The sequence below is a fragment of the Mastacembelus armatus genome, chromosome 4, assembly GCF_900324485.2.
Source record: "Mastacembelus armatus chromosome 4, fMasArm1.2, whole genome shotgun sequence".
Lineage (NCBI taxonomy): Eukaryota > Metazoa > Chordata > Actinopteri > Synbranchiformes > Mastacembelidae > Mastacembelus > Mastacembelus armatus.
The window spans coordinates 5598858-5619590 of record NC_046636.1 but is presented as its reverse complement, the minus strand read 5'-3'; the positions used below and the strand labels follow the sequence as shown (position 1 = coordinate 5619590).

General features: G+C 38.4%; 2 protein-coding genes across 11 annotated transcripts in view; one reads left to right on the top strand and one right to left on the bottom strand.

The window, feature by feature from the left end:
• kank4 (KN motif and ankyrin repeat domains 4) overlaps positions 1 to 5544 on the top strand; it is a 64404-nt gene extending 58860 nt beyond the window's left edge. For 4 of the 5 annotated variants that reach the window (XM_026323282.1, XM_026323281.1, XM_026323283.1 and 1 more), the window contains exons 9-10: positions 41 to 241; positions 2199 to 5544. In XM_026323282.1, the coding sequence (XP_026179067.1) occupies positions 41 to 241; positions 2199 to 2318 (321 nt within the window). In that variant the 3' untranslated portion in view covers positions 2319 to 5544. The remainder of the gene's footprint in view (positions 1 to 40; positions 242 to 2198) is intronic. The other variant, XR_003296575.1, reaches the window with a different exon arrangement.
• A 6828-nt stretch (positions 5545 to 12372) lies between these two features.
• The window catches only part of lrp8 (low density lipoprotein receptor-related protein 8, apolipoprotein e receptor), a 134058-nt gene continuing 125697 nt past the window's right edge, over positions 12373 to 20733 (bottom strand). For 2 of the 6 annotated variants that reach the window (XM_026323235.1, XM_026323236.1), the window contains exon 18: positions 12373 to 20222. In XM_026323235.1, the coding sequence (XP_026179020.1) occupies positions 19921 to 20222 (302 nt within the window). In that variant the 3' untranslated portion in view covers positions 12373 to 19920. The remainder of the gene's footprint in view (positions 20223 to 20733) is intronic. The other 4 variants (XM_026323237.1, XM_026323238.1, XM_026323239.1 and 1 more) reach the window with 3 other exon arrangements.

The following is a 20733-nucleotide window of genomic DNA, read 5'->3' as shown; positions in this document are numbered from 1 at the left end:
GTTTAATTCTAATTCTCTGTATTTCTCAATCTTTCTCTAGGCAGGCCAGACCGCACTTATGCTTGCGGTGAGCCACGGCCGTGTTGCCATGGTGAAGCTGCTCCTGAGCTGCGGCGCAGATGTAAATGCCCAGGACCGCGAGGGATCTACGGCCCTCATGTGCGCCAGCGAACATGGACACACACACATTGCTCGACTCCTGCTGGAGACAGGTTGCTGTGACACCAGCCTCACGGATAAGGTACAGTATACTCTACTAATGGTACAACATTTTATACTGTCTACTAGACTGTTGTAGAATTAAACATATTTCAGTTTTCTTGCAAGGGTGGTTTAGAGACCTCAAAGATGAGTTGCCTTCTGGGTATTCAGTTTATTATATAAGACCTATTTAAGCTACAATTCATATCACCCACATGTTCTCTTCAGGATCCGTGTGTTTTTCTCCTTAAAAATGTTTTTTGTCTTGTAATTGGCCAAATATTGACGTTCCACTGGTGTTTCAGCATGCGGTCCCTTGGGTGAACACCTTTCACACACTGTAGAATATGTAAGTAGGTCAGGTAGAGCCGTACAGTGGCTGGTGCTGCCTGGTACACTGATTGTTCAAAGTTAGTACATTTTTTTTATTTCTCTAAATTGCTGATACCTCTCTGCAGTCTGACACACCCAGTCAGGGAATGCTATGTCATGATGGGTGTCTTGTATTGCCAGTACAGGTTTACAGTACTTTAAACACTGCACTGCTTATCTAGCAATATACTCTATAAGCCCCATCTACAAACCTGCATCCACATGTAGATTCCAGGTTCTGCCTCCAACACCGCACCTCATGTCATGAGCTCAACAAAAACCCTTCATTGCAACTATTCAGTAGATGGTTTGGTTTGAATTTGACTATATTGCGTAGGTGCTGAAATTAACTTATAAAGCAAACACTAGATCTAGATGGTAGATCTGTTCTGTGATTCCATGACGACACATGAGGACACACTATATTTAGTGTTAGTGGTGCAGAAACATTATTTCAAAACTGAGAAAATAAATAGTAACAGTAGACAGTAAACAAGCTCTGACAAACAATTTTAAATTGTAAGCAAGCAAGTCAAGCAGGGTGTGTAAATTTTACCAACCTGTTAAACATAGTAGAATGCAGAGCATTCACGCTGTTTTGAGACATTTGTGCTCCCATGAGACACAATCTCTCTCAGTGTGCAGCTTCTTCTGCTGGGATTTTCTGTAAAATATAATATCCAGTCTTTGATTAAAACAATAAACACAAATAAGCATTGTGAAAATGATGCATGGAGTTACAGACAATGTATAAGAACACTGCCATTTAATCAGCCTGGTGTCAAAGATACAACATCTTAAACTATAAAAACTGCAATTTGTGGTTTGTTGGCCACAAGGACAAAATACAGATTTAGCATTCTCATTTTTGAACACAAGGGCAAAAGACTGAAACATGACATTGGCATCAATGCACTTAGTTGTGAAGAGACACCAACCGATCTTCAGAAAGCTTGGTGCATTATATTAACATTGGTTAGTAATAGTAAACGCTGGGAGGTTGGAGTATGTGATGACCAATCCAGGTTACAGTAAGTCATTCTTAAGGTGTTAACATTGGCTTGAAAGGTAACATGGGTGAATCCATAAATATACATTAACCTGTTTCCTGATCTTTATTGTGGTCATTGCAGTATTTGATGTAGCACAGCTTGAAAAATAAAACATTTAGAAAATTCTTATGTTAAAGTGACAAAATTGGATTTAACAACATCATGTTTTGTTTGCCTTCAAACATTTTTACAGTTTCCTTTTTATAGAATCTTCCAAAACATCCCTAGGCTGTTATTTAACTCTGGATCTTTTCTACATGATGCAAATAAGCCTGTAGATGTGTAACACATTTTTATGTTTAAAGTTGTTAATGATTTTAAAAATGATAAACTAGCGTTTGTGTTTCCAGAAAGGTCAAAATTCAAGGCTTAGTTCAAGACACTAAACTCAGCCCTTTCGATGATGTTTATGCCATAGTAGTGGCCTGTATAAGGGCTGGTGCTGCATTTACTAAGTACTATAATATCCAGTTGTTAGAGAAAGAGTAATACAACACTGCCACTGGCAGGATACAAACTGTCACTGCAATGTCTTTGGCTTGAAACTATAATATTTTCTCTGTTTTCCCTCAGAATGGTCAGACAGCACTGTCGGTGGCAGAGAGAGCCTCCTACCAAGACATAGTTGACCTGCTGACAGCCCACGCTGAGACCCAAGGCTCTGAACCTTTATCTACCACAGACCTCCTCTGAGCCAAGTTGAGCCTGTTTATGCTTCCAAGCCGCTCCAGCTCACCGGCCACAACCCTTCCATTTCAAGACCCTCTACACACCAACATAGAGGGAAGGAGCTGAAATAAAGACATGGTGATGTCATATAGGACATCCATGACCAGAGAAATGACCAGAGAAAAAAACAGTATACGCTCTGCTTACCATGGAATTATGGGAGCTCACATACAAACTTCTGTGACTGGAGCATCCAGTAATGTACTCCCACATTTTTCTTCCGCATCTCTGCCAACATGCCCCATGGGTGTTTATGAATATATGCTGCATCAACCACTCAGTGGACAACAATAAAGGAGGCACAGTAGGATTGATGAGACATAGTGATACATGGGATTGAGAGAATATTAAGTAGGGGACAGGGTGAAAATTTAGTGAGACCAAGGATTGACTGACAAGTGGATGAAGAGATACTCTGATGAACTGCTGCTTCTTCTCATCAAACTAGCTCTTCAAGCAAAATACTAAGCACATGATCTACCTTGATATTAAATATGTCATTATTTCTATGTTTCCTTTTATGTCATTGACATCATTCTTTTCATATTGGACATAAGCCATTACTGACAACAACATAGTATATACAGAATGTTATTCTAACAGATTATAATCATAAACACAGAAACTGTATTTTCTACTGCACTTTTATATTGTGTTTGTGTACAGTACATAGTTATGGCTAATATCAGTGTCCAGGAGTAACTATATATCTCCAAAAGTGTCAACTACAAATTAAATGAATAGAGATTCTACCATCATTTAATGGATATTGGGCATCATCATTCAAGGCATTTACGTTACGTTTTTCACCTAACATGGGTGATCATCATCTGTGAATGAATAAATAACAACTGATTTAGTTGGAGATAAAAATGTTTCTGTTGGACGCAAAAGAAATGATTTTTGTAAGCAGAATTTACCAGATGCAAGAAAGACTAAAATCTTCTGTAAAGGAAGATTGTACCATTCAGAAGGTGCTGCATGAAAATACATAGTTACTCCCCCTGCTGGCTGTCTTATAGTACTAAACAACAGTATGTTATAATACTGTGTGTTCACATGATAAACATTTCTCCCTCTGTCCCTGTCTCCCTCCCTCAAATATAACGTATGTCTTGTTCGCCTGCTTGTTTCAAATCAAATCGTGTATGCAACTACTACAAAATGCACAATGAATGTCAGGCTGGCTGTAAAACATTCCAAGAAAAAATGTAGCAAGTCTAACTATACTGGCATGGATCATGAGACTAACAGAAACATGGGCTTTCAGTGGACATAGCATACACCAGAATGAGCCTGGATATTTTTACTACTTGTGACTGAAGACATTTAATGACTTAGAAAATCCTGAATACAAAGATCTGATCTGCTTGATTTCAAAAATGACACTAGTTCATCCTGTTCCTGCTTTGGACATTAGTATTTTGAACAAACAAGATATTAAAGCTCAAAGCAGTGGAAGTGTTGTTGCTTTTGTGTGTCGTTTTAAGATGCAATATACCTGGAAAACTACGTTTTCAAGCACAGTCTAGATAAGTCCAGCCTTAATCATATGACCATCATATGACCATCCTACATCTTCAACAGAGATGTGTTTCAGGGAGAGCGGTCTTTTTCTCCTGCTTACCACAAAACTACACCCATATTCCTAAAGTATCTTATAGCAGGAGTACTGGTCTGAGAAAATGTTTACACATCAGTATTTCCCCATTGGTGTCCACTGAAGAATTTCAATAGTTCAGTAAGTTTACAAAAAAAGGGATCAATAATTTTACCTATCAATGGGTAACCTGGTTGTATTAGATAACTACACCTGTGTCACTGTTTAAAGTCAGTTTTTGAAAACTGGCCGTTCCCGAGTAAACTGGGTAAGGCCAGTTTACTAAGGTCACTCAAGGTGGAATTTAAAGGGAAATACCACTCAATTTAACTGCCATATCTGTGATCAATGACAGTCCAGTCTAATTACCTGCTTATTCATTTTATAGCTCTGGATTTCAAATTCATTGATTTTCTCTGATCATAACAATTATATTGCCATGCCTTTGTAGTGCTGTTTTATAAGCTATCCAAATTAAACAGCTTTTTTCCTGAGGTGTGCAGAATGATCTGACCACTGATTCTGCACGAGTACTTTCTCATTCCTGGACACTTTATAAATATGGGTGCTAATTTAAAACTATATAAACTGACAAGAAGATAGACTTATCTTAGAAGTCACTGTAATGTTATGTGATACTATACACAGTGGCTGCATTTACTTCACAGCAATGGGAAGTTTTTAACAGTGTCTTAGTAATCAGAGCATTTTCATTTGTTGAGTCACAGAGTAGTATCTCAACAACGAGGCTGCATTTACACCGAATAAGAAACCCCGAATTTGAATTCTCTGCAGTGCATCTGGTCATTAGCATTGTCTGTATATTATAGAGAAGAAAAATAGAGTCTGTGTAGCTTCCTACAGCACAGACAGCTAAAGGATGATCTCATCTGTGCTGTGACAAGCATCTGGTTTATCTGGTCTTCCGTGCCTGTGTATTAGTATAACTTTTAAAGTGAATTATATTCCTATGTTAATTCCAGTGTGACCCAGATGTCACTGAATAAGGTTTCATGACTGGCTGAACACCAAAGACCTGAAATCCAATCTGTTTCAAATGGGGTTAAATATATATTTATCTGTTCCTGTAAATCCAGCCAAATACATGTACATACAGTATTGTGAAGAATATATAACATGTATTGTCTGACAGTTTGCGCTAAAAATTATATTAAGTATTTATTCCAAATGCTATATTTTTTACCATATATAGTATACTTAGGTATGCATGGACACATATTCCAGGGTTTCTGTGGGAGCTGAATTTGGACGATTACAAATTATGCTGTGTGTTCCCTGACGATGTGATTATTTGACTTAACTTTAATTGGTAGGGTGGTATAGCATATGTGTGAATTGGCAATGTTTTGGACTGTGTCATGTGCCCTTTAATGCTACCTTTGACATTTGTAGGGAAAAGCAGATCCAACACTGGTTTAAGCTATGAGAGTGACATCTGCCTTGTTTGAATACCCTTCTGAAAATTTGAGTCTATGTACATGACAGAGTTAAATGTAAAAACCTGTAACCTTGTACAAGCCTGTATGCTACAAACCAGAGAAGTAAATAAATAAATATGAAGATCTTAAACATCAGAAATTCCTACCTTTTCTTACCCTCTTTAATTTCCAACAGAAAATATCCAATGTCAGTTTGTCGTCTCTCCTGAAGGACATTCATAAAACATTAGTTTTAATCATTTAAGTTGCTTGATTTTTTTTTAAAATTTCAATTTATTCATTTAAATTTAAGGTTTAATCACTGATCTATTCACCTTATGTTACCCCTAAATATTATTTGAATACAAACTTTAGACAACTACTAAATGGGCATTATGCATCTTTTCGATGCTGTAAAAGGTTTTCTTACAACAAAAATGTTGTAAACATATAGGATATTATTCCAGTGTTGCCTAGAAATAATTAGTGATTAATAATTAGGACACTATTATTTTAAAATGTCAATAAATTAATTATTAAAATAGAGCTGAATAACATTGTCACTGTGTTATAGTAAGATAGTAATATTCATTGTTCAGCTTTAGATATTACAGACTCAAAACTTTGGTTTCTCTTTCATATTAAAAATACATGTGTAGGCACCTCCTAGACACATTTGGTAACAAACAAAAAATTCTTCATGGTGGTGTGGCTTCAAAATCTTATGTTTAATATATTGTCTGTTTTGGGTACTTCTAATGGAGGAAAGCCCTCTGTTTTTTATATAAAAACCACAATATCCTATCACACTCTTCTCAAAGCTGAGTTGATGTGTGTATGTGCCTGTGCAGGCGTCAGCTCAAATGTCTTGATATATGGTGTAATGGAAAAAGTGACCAGCAGATGGTGGCATTGCTGTGCAGTAAGAACAGGATTGAAGGAGAACATGGAGACAGTCTCTTTCAGTATATCATCATAGCAGTGTTAAGTCAAAGGCTGTTATAATTGCTGTAGAAATTTCATCATCAGCAACAAAACGCTACTCTTTTAGAAATGCTTAAGTGTAAAAAAAAAAAGTCCTGCACGTTCACTTTGTTTCATCAATAAAAACAATATCACGTTTTATAAAGCAATGTTATGTTTTGTTGTACATTTTTGATCCGACAAGTTCCCAGCAGCTAATAAATAATAATTATAATGATAATAAAAAATGATAACTGATAACTAATAAATGTAAAGGAGAGAAATATACAATATTGCCCCTGATATTTAGAGAGATAGACGTGCTAAGTAGCATCAAATGCTAAAATTCTAACTAACAAAAATATGTAAAAATATACAGTACATAGAGTAAGTTAAGTGTTTATCTAAATGTACTTGTTTTCATCTCACTACTGCTCATGACAGAAGTTTTCAACCAATAAAGAGCTCTGGAGCCAATGACAAAAGTAGGATTAACATAACAAAATGGACAATTAGATGCACCTGTCATTAAATAACCTTGATGATTACGTCACGGTAACATCTTAATTTCCTCAGGGGCTGCGTCTGCAAAGAAGCACCTGCTATCAATACACTGTGTCCTTCTTCTTTAGTGCTGTAAATTTGCTCCTTGATTTGCTCATCCACTTGGCCCATCTTATCCTCATCATAATTGTCAGATTTGAAAGACGTGAGAAAATATCAACATAAAATACAGGAGTTGTAAAGGTCTATAGACTGGGCAGTTTATTTCTTTGAGGTTTCTGTATGATGTGACCTTATTTAACTTTAGATTTTTTAGCTTCTCATGCATATACAACATAGAACAATTGTGTGGATTTTTTGGGGGGTTGGGCACACATGGAAAACAGCAATAAAATATTTCATTGGACTGATCTGATTGATTAAACAAAACTGGAAATTCATTTTTACAGGAAACAGATGGCCATTGAGAGGAGGACAGTGATTTGCTCTTTACACAAAGTGGATGATGCATTAGTGCTGTTTCTGAGTTGTTCCAGCTGCAGCAATTACATACGCACTGTACACGCAGTAGTGCTTTAACACACATACATAAACAAGTGGATGCATGAACACAGACACATAATTTCCCTACACACACTTATAGCATTTCCATACACTCAGGATAATATGAGAGAGATAATGAGTAAAAATGATGTTCTCTCCTGGCTGGATGTCGGGGGAGGGTAAATATGACAGTCTGGTTGCAAATCAGATTTTTGATACATAAGGGTCTGGGCACCCTGACCTGTCCCAGCAGGTAGAAACATTTAATTAAATTCATTTTTTTAGAAATATGCATAGACAACATCTACAGCACAACAGGGTAAAATATTTGTTTTGATGTTTTTGTATAATTGCACCTTACACATGTTTATGTTCCCGTTGCTCACTGCCTGTGTGTGCCACAAAGACCATTTAGGAGGGGAATAAACCCATCGCAGAGAGTGAAGAGTGAGCCCATTACAGACATCCACAGTGTGTAGAGTATGGATGCCCTCAAACTCAACTCACACTGGATTTCTGTGCCAGCCAATTACACTGATATGCAGTGTGTATGTGTCTATACACATTGAGAGGCTAGTTTCTTATTGAAAATGTGAGTCTGTGCTTTGCAGTAATTCTGCCACCATACATGCAAATAGACATGCAGAGAGATGGGGGGCTGGGGGTGAGTAGAGAATGCAAATACATATACACTAACCACATAGGCTAAATGCTTTTACAGCAATCTGAATTGCAGATGTGTTTTTTTGCGGCCTCTCTCTCTCTCTCTGCCAGCATCATGATGATGAGCCGTTCTCGTTAGCATGGAGACTTTTAGCTGTAATTACCTGCTAATGGCACTTGGCCCATCAACTCCTCCTCTGGTGTGTTCCACTGCAGGCAGAGTCTCACTCAAATTTGGACACAAACACATATGATGGCATTCATCTAGACAGAGAAAGAGATCCACAAAAAGCAGACAGACAGACACACAAACAGACTTAGGCAAACATTCATAGTTACAAACTGAAATCCATAAATACAAGCAGACACACAAGTACAGAAAATATAAACATGGACAAAGACGGACATGCACACATACACAAACAAACACAAATACACAGAGCTTGCCATATCCCTGCTCCCTTGCCTGCCCCCATGGCTAATCTGTGCAATTTATTATCCAGGAGATAATAGGAACTGTCATCCATGAAGCAGAGAAGGGAGAGAGACGGAGAGACAGAAAGGTGGTCATGAATTCACTGCATTTTTAAAATAGAAACAGACTTTATTGTTGTAACTTTGTAAAGGCCAGATGAGGCACATTAACTCCTCTTTTCACAAACAAAAAGGTGCCACACTGGGAAAGTCTTGCAAAGGGAAAAGCTAAACTGCTGACAAAGATAAAATAAAATTGACCAAGAGAGACATGGAATATTAGACCGAAGGAGACTGGGAAAATGTAGGAGGGATAATACGTAGGAAAAGAGCCGATGCTAATGGAAAAACATCTAAAAGGGAAACCAAACACTAATTTGGTTTTTACAATCACATTTTGCAAACGGCTGTGAAACACTTGGATTGTTAATTTTGTGAAACTGTTCATACTGTTCACATGAGTGCCATAAAACCTACATCTCCCCTGCAGAGCACTCAGAGACAATACAGGGACAAAGGCACAGGGAGAAGCAATAAGAGAGAAGAAGACATAAAGGAGAGGGGGGAAAAGAGGAGACAATAATGGAGAATGATTACAAAGGATTCATTACAACAAACCTATGCTGACACTCTGCTTTATGTCACTATGTTTTACAGAAACAAAATGGCAGATGATTGTTTCTTGGTAAATTAGCAGTCTTTTGTGTTTCACTGTATTAATGCAATCACAGTTTGGATGGTAATTGGCTTTGTGACTCCTCCAGCTCCTGAGGAAACTACTTGTTTAGCTGATAAATGGTCCCTTCTGTTCACCAGCTAGCCACACTTTGTGTGGTTTGGTGATTGACTGATCGTATGGATTTGTGGCAGTAAATGATGCTAATGCCATGAGGGTCAATCCAAAACAGTAAAGTTACAGTATATAAAAACTAAAACAACGTGCTGCAAACGTTAAAATCTGCAGAATTAGTTGATAAAACTGATTTTCTGAGAATAAAGAACGACTAAATCTTTTACACTGCAGAAAGCACTACTGCTTAAACTGTGTAGTAATTGTGCCACAATTTTTTCAGGGGGTTACCACTGAGGAGGAGGTGAGCAGACTAATGTCAGCTTTGCTTTTTCCAAACAATTTTCATGTGTTCCAGGCTTCCTGAAAATTTTACTCATTCATTTATGCATGTTATTAGTTAACTTCAAATATAATTAATAATGTCTGACATGAGCTTTGTTTTAGCAGAGGAGAGGAAAATAGCTTGTGTGATAGATAAATGAGGGAGTGAAAAAAGAGAAGGAGTGTTGTTGTGAAGGGAGGCTGGATGCGTACAGGTATTTTAAAGTGGTGAACAGAAAAACAGATTATAGTTGTAGTCAGTGGTGACTGGTAATCTGGCATAACATGCATTTTCGCAGTGGATCAAAACACTTTGTGCCCCAATTAATTTATTGTTTTTAAATAATTTGGCAAACAACTGGCTTATGAAGCAAGGACAATGGCCCTTTGGGTCATTTCTATACTCAGAGTCAGTCAAGACTCAGCTTGAACGGTATCTGACTGATTGTGGTCGGCCAACTGGGACTTAAAAATTGGCCCTGGCATTTTTTCCAGCCCTGGTTGTGGGGCTGTTCCTGTGTTTTGTTCCCTCACAGTTTGTGGTTGTCTCCCACAGTGCAAAGACACATCAGGTGGATGGATATGAAACTCTAAATTTCCCAGAGGTACAACGTGTCAGTCTGTCTGTGATAAACTGGTGCTTCTTCGCAGGTGCATTCCCACATTTCTGTTTGTGGCCACCAGTCCCACGTGGTGTTTAACTGTATAAAATGATGGGTTGGTTTTTAGAAGACATCCCTGATAATTGATATAATAATGGCCTCTGCAACATCAGGAGCAGAAGGAAAAAAACTGTTTTTGTATTGATTTAGTTGCATTATTTTTTTTTTTACCAGTGTTTCCCTTAAAAAATAATTAGAAGCCTGTCTTCTTCAGGAAAAACAGGTGTTTCAAATCAGACTTGTCAAGGAAACCGATCAACCTGAACATAACTATAGAGTTCATAGAGAAGCCTTTAACAACCTCCAGTGATTGTGATTATTCTGGTCATGTCGATGCTGAAGGCTTCTTCGTTCTTATGTTCCGGTTGATTGCCCTAAGAAATTTAAAACACCATTCCTTGATGCTGCATTTTGATGATGGAGTTCTAGCCTGACAAATTAAGCCTGATATCTGCTAAATAAATAAATACAAAGCTTGTATGACAGCTTTTCCTTCCTTTGTGAAAAATTTATTTCAACTTAAGTGGAGACGTCTGAAAGCTGTTCAGGCCACAAGTATTATATACTTCTTATAATTAAAGGTGCGTTTGAAGTGCAGACTGTTTTAATAAAATTCTCCAGAAAAAAAAAATTTGTAGGAAATTAAAATATCACATACTGACTAAGGCAAATCATTTACTACAAGTACAAGTATTTGAACTTAGGACAGTTGTTTTGAAGCCCTGCAAACACCCTGTCCACTGGAATATTAATTATTCTACAGAGATAACTTCTGCAACATCAGATAAAATTTAAAAACTACAGTAACGTCAGATTTTGTGTTAAAGAGAAATTTTAAAAAGATCCAATTAATTTAACAAATCATACAAAAATGAAGATATCACAAATCCTGGTACTTTTTCTACAAAGTACAGTGCAAAACCCATAACACCAAAATACCATGATCTAACGCAAGTTACCATGAAACCATGGAGCTGCCTTGACTTCTGTAATGCTTGGGGCGATGACGGTGGAGGGCAACGGCATCGCTGAATCCTCAATGAAGAGCAAGAGCAACCCTGGAACAACGGACAGGGCAAAGAGCGCTCATATCCCCAGCCAACTCTCCCCGCTAGCTCATCCATCAAACCCCCACTGAACTGTCACTCCTCACTGCTCTGCAGGGACTACACACATCACCGGCTCCTGTTATTTTTTTTTTTTCGTGCTTACACTGTCAACCCATTTTACCCTCTCACTTTAGTTCTTATCTTCTGCCTTTTACTGTAACTTGTCTTGTTCTCTAGAGAACAGAGTATCATAGGACAATCCTACAGGAAGCAAAGGAGGAGGGATGTGGTGACATCTTCATCCATCATCACAAGAAAACAACAAATACAGATTTGTTTGGGACACATAGAGTACACAAAAGTCAAACGTGTCCATGGGAAATAATTTACCATAGTATTTCCTGTGACCACAATATACTCTGCTATCTCCAATCTTAAAGTGTCTATTTTAGCTTTATACAGGGGGGAAAAAGAAAAAAGGGAAGTATTCTTTGATAATGTCAAGTACGATTCAGGTGGGCTTCCTGAATCAGGTGCTCTGAACTTGGAAAATGTCAAACAAACCATAAAGGATTGTTTGGAATCCTTGGGAATCGTTTAATAATTTCAGGTGTTTCTTTTGTCAATAAAATGAACAGATAATGTAACATGCTTTCAGGTTACTTGCCTAGAATTACATTGTGATTTCGATGAGCTGTTGAATTTTAAGGGAGTTTACAGGTGGAGGGTGTTATATACTGTACAGGATTAAAATACTTGATTAGACTGAAGATGCCAACACACAGTATAATAAAATGCACAAAAATAATTGGGACAGTTTTTATAAATTTAATATATCAATATATAGAGATATTTATCAACAGCTTGATTTCATAGAAACGTGAGTGAGACCATTTTGGCATACAGTACAGATATTCCATGTAAGTACAGGAGTTGCTAAGTTTTTAACTGCCCCCCTGCCCACCCGCCAGGTAACCCCCCACGCCCCACCACCCAGCAGACACACATCACAGAGAAACAGAAAGACTAAAAGTATACAGGAGCACAAAACAAGGCACCAATAAATTAAAATGATAACCCCTCTTAAAAAAAAAAACCCAACAACAATAAAATCTATTCAACAGAATTAAATACAGTATGAGCACTAACCATCTGCAATGTTATTAAAAAGCAGAAAAAAACAAAGAGAACATACAGGAGAGTAAAGTAAAATAAAAACACTTTGGCAGATTATTAATTTTTAGTTACAATCAGTAGTAAAGAAATCCAGTGCTCTTGTGTACAAATAAATTCATATAGTCTACACTGCTTTTTACCCCAGAGGTTTATGTACATCGTTTTTACAGATACATTTAAAACATTATCAAAAGGTTTTTGCTGTATGAAAACTTATTTACAAGTCCTGTGTCAAAACCATTGGACTTTACCATTGGACCCCCCCCCCCAACCCTTCCTAAGAACGTTATCTCTTTACACAGTGCAGAAGGCTTCTTGAAAAGTTTTGTGCAACAAACAGCGTAAAAAATGCCTGTCATATGGCTGTGGAATGGATTAAGCCCCAAATGGTTTTTGAATTTTCTTTGCAGTCAATGACACATCAGCAACATTTTGAGAAAATGTATGTAGACAGTATTGCAAAATACTTGAATCAATTCCTTTTAATAGTTGCAGTAATTTTCTCCTGCCTTGATCACTGTTGAAGTAAAACATCCAAAGCAGTGACAATAGATTTTTTTATCAAAATGTTGCCCCTGTATATCATCACCCAAAGCCATAAAAAGATTCACACACCAGATTTCACAATTTCCCCATCACCATCTTATCCCATAACCTTCATTTAACACTGACGAGTAGAAAAATGCAGGCGACTGAACGCTGCCCTTCAAGTAATTAAACATCAAGTAGATCAAAACTGGGAATGGTTTGGTGAGGAGAGAGACCGAGCAACAACTACATCTCACTTGCACACTTACAGTCCAAAAAGAAAACCAACAAAAAAAAAAAAAAACACATGAAAATAAGAGGAACCAGTCGACAAAGGAAAGTCACTGGGTCAACAAGAGCTAAATGCCAGCCAAGTAGAGTCAGTGAGAATCCAAGACTGTAGCTGAAGGGGGGGGGGCTGCTGCTGCTGGATGAGTGTGCTTGTTTGTCCTGTTCACTGGTTTACAATCAGAATAGGTTGTTTTTTTTCAGCTCTGTGGGTTTCCTCGTAGGTTATGGGGTTCCATGTTATATTCTCCAGTGTTTTTTCCCATTTTTTCAGTGTGTGTATGTGTGTGTGTGTGTCTGTCTGTCTACCCAAAGACTGATAGCCCTTGCCAAAGGAAAGACGTCGATGGCTATGATGAAGATGGAAGGGCAAAAGAATGAGTGTACATCGAGAGAGCAATGCTGTCTAAAACTCAGTAGTATAAAGACCAGTGAAGGATGCGAAGCCTCACACCTGTCACTAGTTCCATACAGTGCATGAAGACGTGAATTGTAGGAGATGTGAGTGATGCTGGAAAACAGTCAGTGCATCATGGTTTAAGCAGCATGGGTCAGATACTATGCTCAGAAAAAAAACTGGGATTAGAAGAGTGCAGAGCAGGAGGAAAGGACAAACAACAGAACAGTTAAAAACAGGGAGCACAAATCAGGAACACTATAATTACGGCATGCAGTTACATTAGATTATAGGTTATCAGGACTCTAAGTGTTTGTTTTGATCAACTAATAACATGTAAGATCTTTCCCATAAAATAAACCAGACAACCTTGCCATGGATATGTGTTTTGTTTGACCTATTGTGACAATAAGCTGCCTATTATGCATTAGATTATGTTAGAAACATCCCAATGCTTTATTCATTTATATATTTAACCCAGGTGTTAAACAAATACATAAACAGACTTGGCTAAATATGGTTTAAATATAGAACAGGACTATACCAATTACACACATTCAGTACACAGAGAAATGTGTGCTTTAGAAATATTATTAATACAATTTAGGATGAAGCTGAAATATTTTAAAAATCTAATATTTACGTAAGAACAAGTCTGTGTGGATTTAACTCATTTAATTCAGTTATTTAACTTGGCTAAGGTTAAGCCTACAAACAAGTCCACATATTTAGTGTTAAAGAACATCTTAAATCCATACTGCTCCTCTGCTACCATTTCCTGTTGCACATGATTCTCTAAAACAGAAACTACAGACTTACAGTAACACTGATAGACTTCAAGTAAACTGACAACCAAAAAATGCCTGGAGTGATAAACACAAATATCTACACAACATGGTACCTGTATTGCATTAACTCAATAACTTAATGTGTACATAAATACAAACATACAATGTATTATTCCTAGATGTCTTCAGCATATACCAGAGGGCTCAAATCTTTGCTGTGTAACTGCAGTCTGAATGACAGTAAAACTATGATAATGCTGTCATTAGAGTACAGTGTGGTAGGTGTCCAGGAAACATATGGTCAAAGTATGTCCTCTACTACCACTACAATTACTACAGTACCTACTATATGATGAATGACGAAAGGCCCTTTCTGGACTCTTTAAGTGTCCTTCAGTGGAGACGGCTGCTCTCAAGGTGGCCACAAAGTGCACTAGCCAATCTGTCTTCACACTGTAGCAGTAATAACTTTTCCACAATACCACGCTCAGTCACCTCAATAAATAAGCAATTTATTCTCCTAGCTGCAAACCCTCAATATAGAACTCCTTCAGACTTGAAGCAAACACTGATATCAGTAACGTGTGGAGTGCAAACTAGCATTCGGGTTGCAATTTATTTAACCTTAAGTTCGCAAATACCCAAGTTTTCTTGGCATCTTACATCACTATCTTCATTTTTCATCAGGCATATTTCAGATTAAAAACTATTACAGTTACTAACAATTACCGCCTGATAATATTAAACGCCCACATTTTACCCCCAAATGAAGCTGTGTCTATTTAATCTGTTTTTGTACCTGTCAATCTTAAATCCTGCCTAAAAACTAAACCCTGGAGGAGCTTGTCAAACCAGTCCAGTCTCATGCTGAGCTGCCCCACTGTGTAATGCATCTTATTTTACTTCGTCTGTGCACTGTTAGGATGAAGAAAATCACCTCCTACTTGTGCCCAGTCCTGCTTCATTAGATAGATGCAGGGGAGTACAGTGCTGAAGAGGGCTACAATTTACCTGTCTAGGATGCCACTTGTCACATACAGTACACACAGATCGGCTGCTGTGCGCCATAAACTGAGAGGAGAGAGTTCCATCCTTCTGAGGAAGGTAAGGGGTGTGAGTGTCAGAAAACTGCCACATAACATCAGCAGAAATGACCCATTACTGATCTCCCAAGTACTAACCTGCTTGCATATAGTGTAGTCTAAATCCTGGCAGCCATTTTCTAACTACCTTTGTCTTTGTTTGCATTGTCTCTCCTCTTCCCTTGTGGTTACCAGAGCATCTGCAAAACCTTTCCGAGAAACTCTGCTTGTATGTACAGCATGTCCCTTCTGTATAGTTGGATGAATATATATGCTGAGTCTATACTGAGCCTATGTTGGAAGACTTTACGGTTTGCATTACAAACTTTTTTGTGTGTTGTTCAGTCATATATCAGGTTTATGAAAAGATAAAGGATGTGATAAGCAAGAGCACTTAGCCCTGTTCAGTTGAAAAGAAAGCTGTTCACATTGTTGTTATTCAAAGAATGGAAGACAAGTGTTGTATGTATACCAAACGAAAACAGCTCTATACCTTATCTAATGCATTATAAGTGTGCTTAACACATTCAAAATGCCCATATTGTAACTGAGGCTAAACGCTGACCTAAAAAGGAGAGCTCTTAATTCCCCATAACTACAGCTACCATGTTATTCAGCCATAACATCTTTTTGTAATTCGCTATTACAACACATTATGAGCAATTATTGCAATGTTCTCTAGGGTGGAAGCATGTCTGTGGCAAGCCAATGGAAGATCAGCTCTTCAGGCTGGTTTACACTTTTTCTCTCTATCCAGCTTTCAAATCAAATCAGTGCTCAGTCACCCTCAGCGTATTACTCATCGGTTCATACGAAACGGGGCTACTCACAACAACAATGAACAGTCGCTGACAGTGGAAAGTGATTTCTTCTGAATGTGGGCTTTTATCTACACTGTCTCCTCCAGAAAACACACACACACACACAGCTACACTGTTAAAAGGGGTGGAAAATTAAGAGCCTCACAATCACCAAAGCCAATGCTGTGTAGCCACTGGGACGCTGCGATCGGTGTTTAGAGTGTGCTTAAGTTCAAACATTAATGTCTGTGTTTGGCATTTAAGTTTTGAAACAATTCATATCAAATCAAAGGAAAAGTGGCATTTTGGGAGTTAGCACCCTAATAATAATGTAGTGTTATAACTATTAGTGCCACAAATACAGCAAGAACAGATAAAAAACTAATTCTTCAACTCACACAATTTAGTCTGATAATATTTATGTCAGTAGCTCCACACAATATACAGGTTCACCTTTCTGTTCTCTTTTCATTTTCCTCTCTCCTACTGTGTCAGGATATTTACGTGGAACGTCTAGCACACTTTGTTTTATTCTCTACATGTAGGTTTTAAAGTTTGTTTACGTAACAAACCTTTCACGAGGCTGCAAATGAATCTTCATTTCAAACAGGAGTAGTCAAAAAATAAAACTTATGTAGCTGTGCAGAACCTCTTGGATGCCCTGGGTTCGTTATACATCATTGTCTTATACTTTATTTCTACAAGATTCCTGTACAGTTTGTGCAACTATACACTGTGTATGCACGCTTCATGTTGGAAATCATACCCTCAGTAGCTCATGTCAGAAAAAGGATCAAACATATACAAACATAAAATGTTTCCTCTGCTATCTGGAAGTAAACATGGAACATCCAAACATAGATTGACAAAATAAGCAAACTTTCCTAAATTTATTGCAATCTACATGCATACCTCTGACAGTAAGAGAGAGGATTACACATAATTCTTGGCCCTTTCTGCACTGCTGGCTTTTACCTTAAACAACTACCTTCTGGTGGCACAAATCCACCCATTCCTCTAAAAGACTAAATAACTCCCTTTTTCTTTCACCCCAAAATCACTTCCAAACATGTAGACAACCCCATCATTTGCCCTTGGCTATATTTAGCTTTTCCTTCCTACTGCCATACAGTATGCCAAGGGGTGAATCTGAGGGGGAGCTGTGAAAAAGGATGACATTCCGACTTTTTTAAAAAAAATCTCTTGTCAAACCAAGGTGTAAGGGAACTATGAAAAATAGTGTCCTTACCAACTACAGCGTTTCCTTGCAAACTTGAACAAAAATGCCTTTAGTACTGTGCACTGAGATGCTGATAACATATGTACAACACAAATAAATATTCAGTCGGAATATGAGGAATTTAAATTGATGTATGTGTTTTTTTCCGCTTGTACAATGGCCACACAGCCGTGTATTTACAATGTACAATGAAACAGCCAAATGAGGTTAGTTTGAAGAGAGTCTTCAAGCAGCCTTTAACACAACCACTACTGCTAACAAGAGGCTGAGAGAAGAGAGGAGTGGAGCACAGGCTACTGATAACTAGCACTAAAGGAAGAAATATAGTGGCTAGTAGTGGTAGTAATGTTACTCTAGTGGAGAAAGGAGAAGAGAGAGGGGGATTTACAAGAAGTACATGTCATCCCTGATCCTTAAAAGGGGAGGCAAAATGAAGACTCCTTCTCTTTCTCCTTTGCGTTGTACTGGCTCATTGTAGTGGTGTAGAGGCTGTGCTGAGAGGAAGGGCCAGGATGGAATTGGGGGGGTGGGGGTCAGGCTGCATCCCCCCCTCAGGGATAGCCATCATCCTCCAGACTGAGTGCCACGCGCTGCAAACAGCAGATAAAAAGACGTTACCACAGCCGGCTGGTGAAGGAGAGACAGAGAGAAGTGAGACAGAAAACAGCACAGAGGTGAAACAGAGTGTAGGTGGAGAGCCCAGAAATGGCAGGTTCATATGTTTCCATTCTTCCTCCTTATTACCAGCCTCACTTCTCCCTCCTTTCCTTGACCTTCCTCTTCCCAATCCCCCTCATTCATTCCCTTGTCTGGCTATTTCTATGCGAGGAATGCATGATGCTTGCCTACAGCTCCAAATGTCTGGCCCACATAATGCCAACCTGATTTCCCTGGCTGCCTGAATTGCCACAAAAGAAAGAAGGGTAAAGAAGAGGACAGGAAAGGAAGAAGACAAGTAAAAAGACAATAAAATGGATTTATACAGAAGTAAATAATAAAATGTGAAGACAATAGCATATAGTTCCCTCACTGCAGCCTTTCACTGAGGACAGCTATTACTTTGCCCTTGAATCTTAATATGACACAGTCGTGCACCTGTTTTGTGTGTGTGTGTGTGTGTATGTGTGTGTTTTCAGCCTATCATCATGCCAGTGATACCCAGAATTTTTCTCCTCCTTTCTCTCCAGAGCAACACAAAGAAATGTGTTACCATGCCAACCAATCAAAGCACCAGACTCCCATCCCCCCATAATCCTTTTTGGCTGCTCTTCCCTGCTTGATCGCAGATACCTAAAACAACAAACATATTCAATAAGAACCCTAAGTGCCCAGATGACGCGGTTCTTCCACATTTATCTGTATCCGAGTGCAAAATCACAGTTGGCACTGTCTTCCAATAAAATGCAGTGCTGTGCCCAATATGTGATTCTTAAAAATGCCTCTACTGTACACTCAAGGTAGAATGAGATACATTTGATTTTCAACTGTCCTTAGTTCTGATTTGTGCTCCTTTTTTTTTTAAATCTTTTGTGTCTTATTTAAACTGTAATGAAAAAATTAACATAAGGGGAATGTCAAGATGTTACTAACCATTCTAACAATCCAGTTTAGGGAGGTTCCAGACTGGTCTAGTCCTGCTCTGCTGTCTTTTCATTTTCTACAGTGACAACAGAGCCAGTCCTGCTGCTCCTCCAAGAATTTTAAAACTAAACTTTTGTTGAACTAATAAACAGATCAACAAAAAAATAAAGAAACATCCACAAAATTCCTTCCTGGAAAGCATGCTACCCTGTGATACATATTTTCTGGTGGCTGAAAAAACTGAAACAAACTGTATGTGCCTATATAGTTTTGTCTGCATGTACTATATGTGTCTATATAGTTACAGCAGCGTTAAATAGTGTAGATCTCCCAGTAATACACTTTGACACTTTAACAACCAGAAAAACTAACAATGTACAAATAAATGAGATGGCAGGTTGGGGACAAGGATGTGGTCTTGATAAATGTTATGTTCTGTATGATTATGGTCAGTGAAGATAAAAAGTGAAGATGGTGTAATGGTGAAGGGCTTATGTCTGTGTGCGATTGGTGATTACTCCAAAAATGAAGTGTGAGTATGTGGACGTGTGCATGTGCAAGCCTGTTCTTTCTTTCTACCAGGCCTACATGTACAACAACGGGCTTTTCCAAACCCCAGCGCATCTTCCCAAGTCCCAAATATTCCAAACTCCTTCCTTTCTGCTGCAGCTTCTCTCATTTGCCACTGGATAGCATCGGTGCCCCTGAGTACCAGTGAGAGTTGCTGTCTGTGATGCCGCCCCCTAGAGGGAGTGCTATGAATGGCTGACTGTGGCTGCCACTCACTGCTGGGTAAACGTGACCGATGGACTCGCTGTGTCGACCGATGTGGATTTCGTCGTCATCATCCTCTGTAGTCTTGCGGTAAACAGGGTTGTCGAAATTCATGCTCTTGGTGTTCTTGCGCCGCCAGTTGCGCCAAACCAGGTATCCGCCGGTGCAGAGTAATCCAATGACCACTGTGGCAAGGATAGGGACTGCATGTGTTTAACACACACACAACAACAACACACGGCGGGAGCGTTAACACAGCCCAGGGGACACAGAGCGGCGCTTTAAGCACTCACACCAACAAACACACATCACACACTCTCCTTAATGTACTGAAAGCTCATTATCTTCAGTCTTAATTTTTCAAAATCATGTAAAATCAACTGTACAGTTTGTACAGGAATAAAATGATGAATGAATTGAAACATGACAGTCTGATTCCAGAATTTAGGGTTAAATTGGTCTATAAAAATGTTCAGTCTAAGCAGGACTAAACAAGCTAAAGGTGGAAGACCTTAAATATGTCGTTAACAATTTTGTAAAGCAAATGCTAATGCCACAAGCTATGCACTGTTTAAAAGCGAACACTAAGCAGATTCCAACAGTGCAAATCCTGTTTCTCTACCACTAAAATTCACTGAAAGGCCAGCCAAAGAATTGCGGGAATAATTGTTGCATTATGAAGCAATGAATGTGGATTTTGTCTTACCTTTGCTG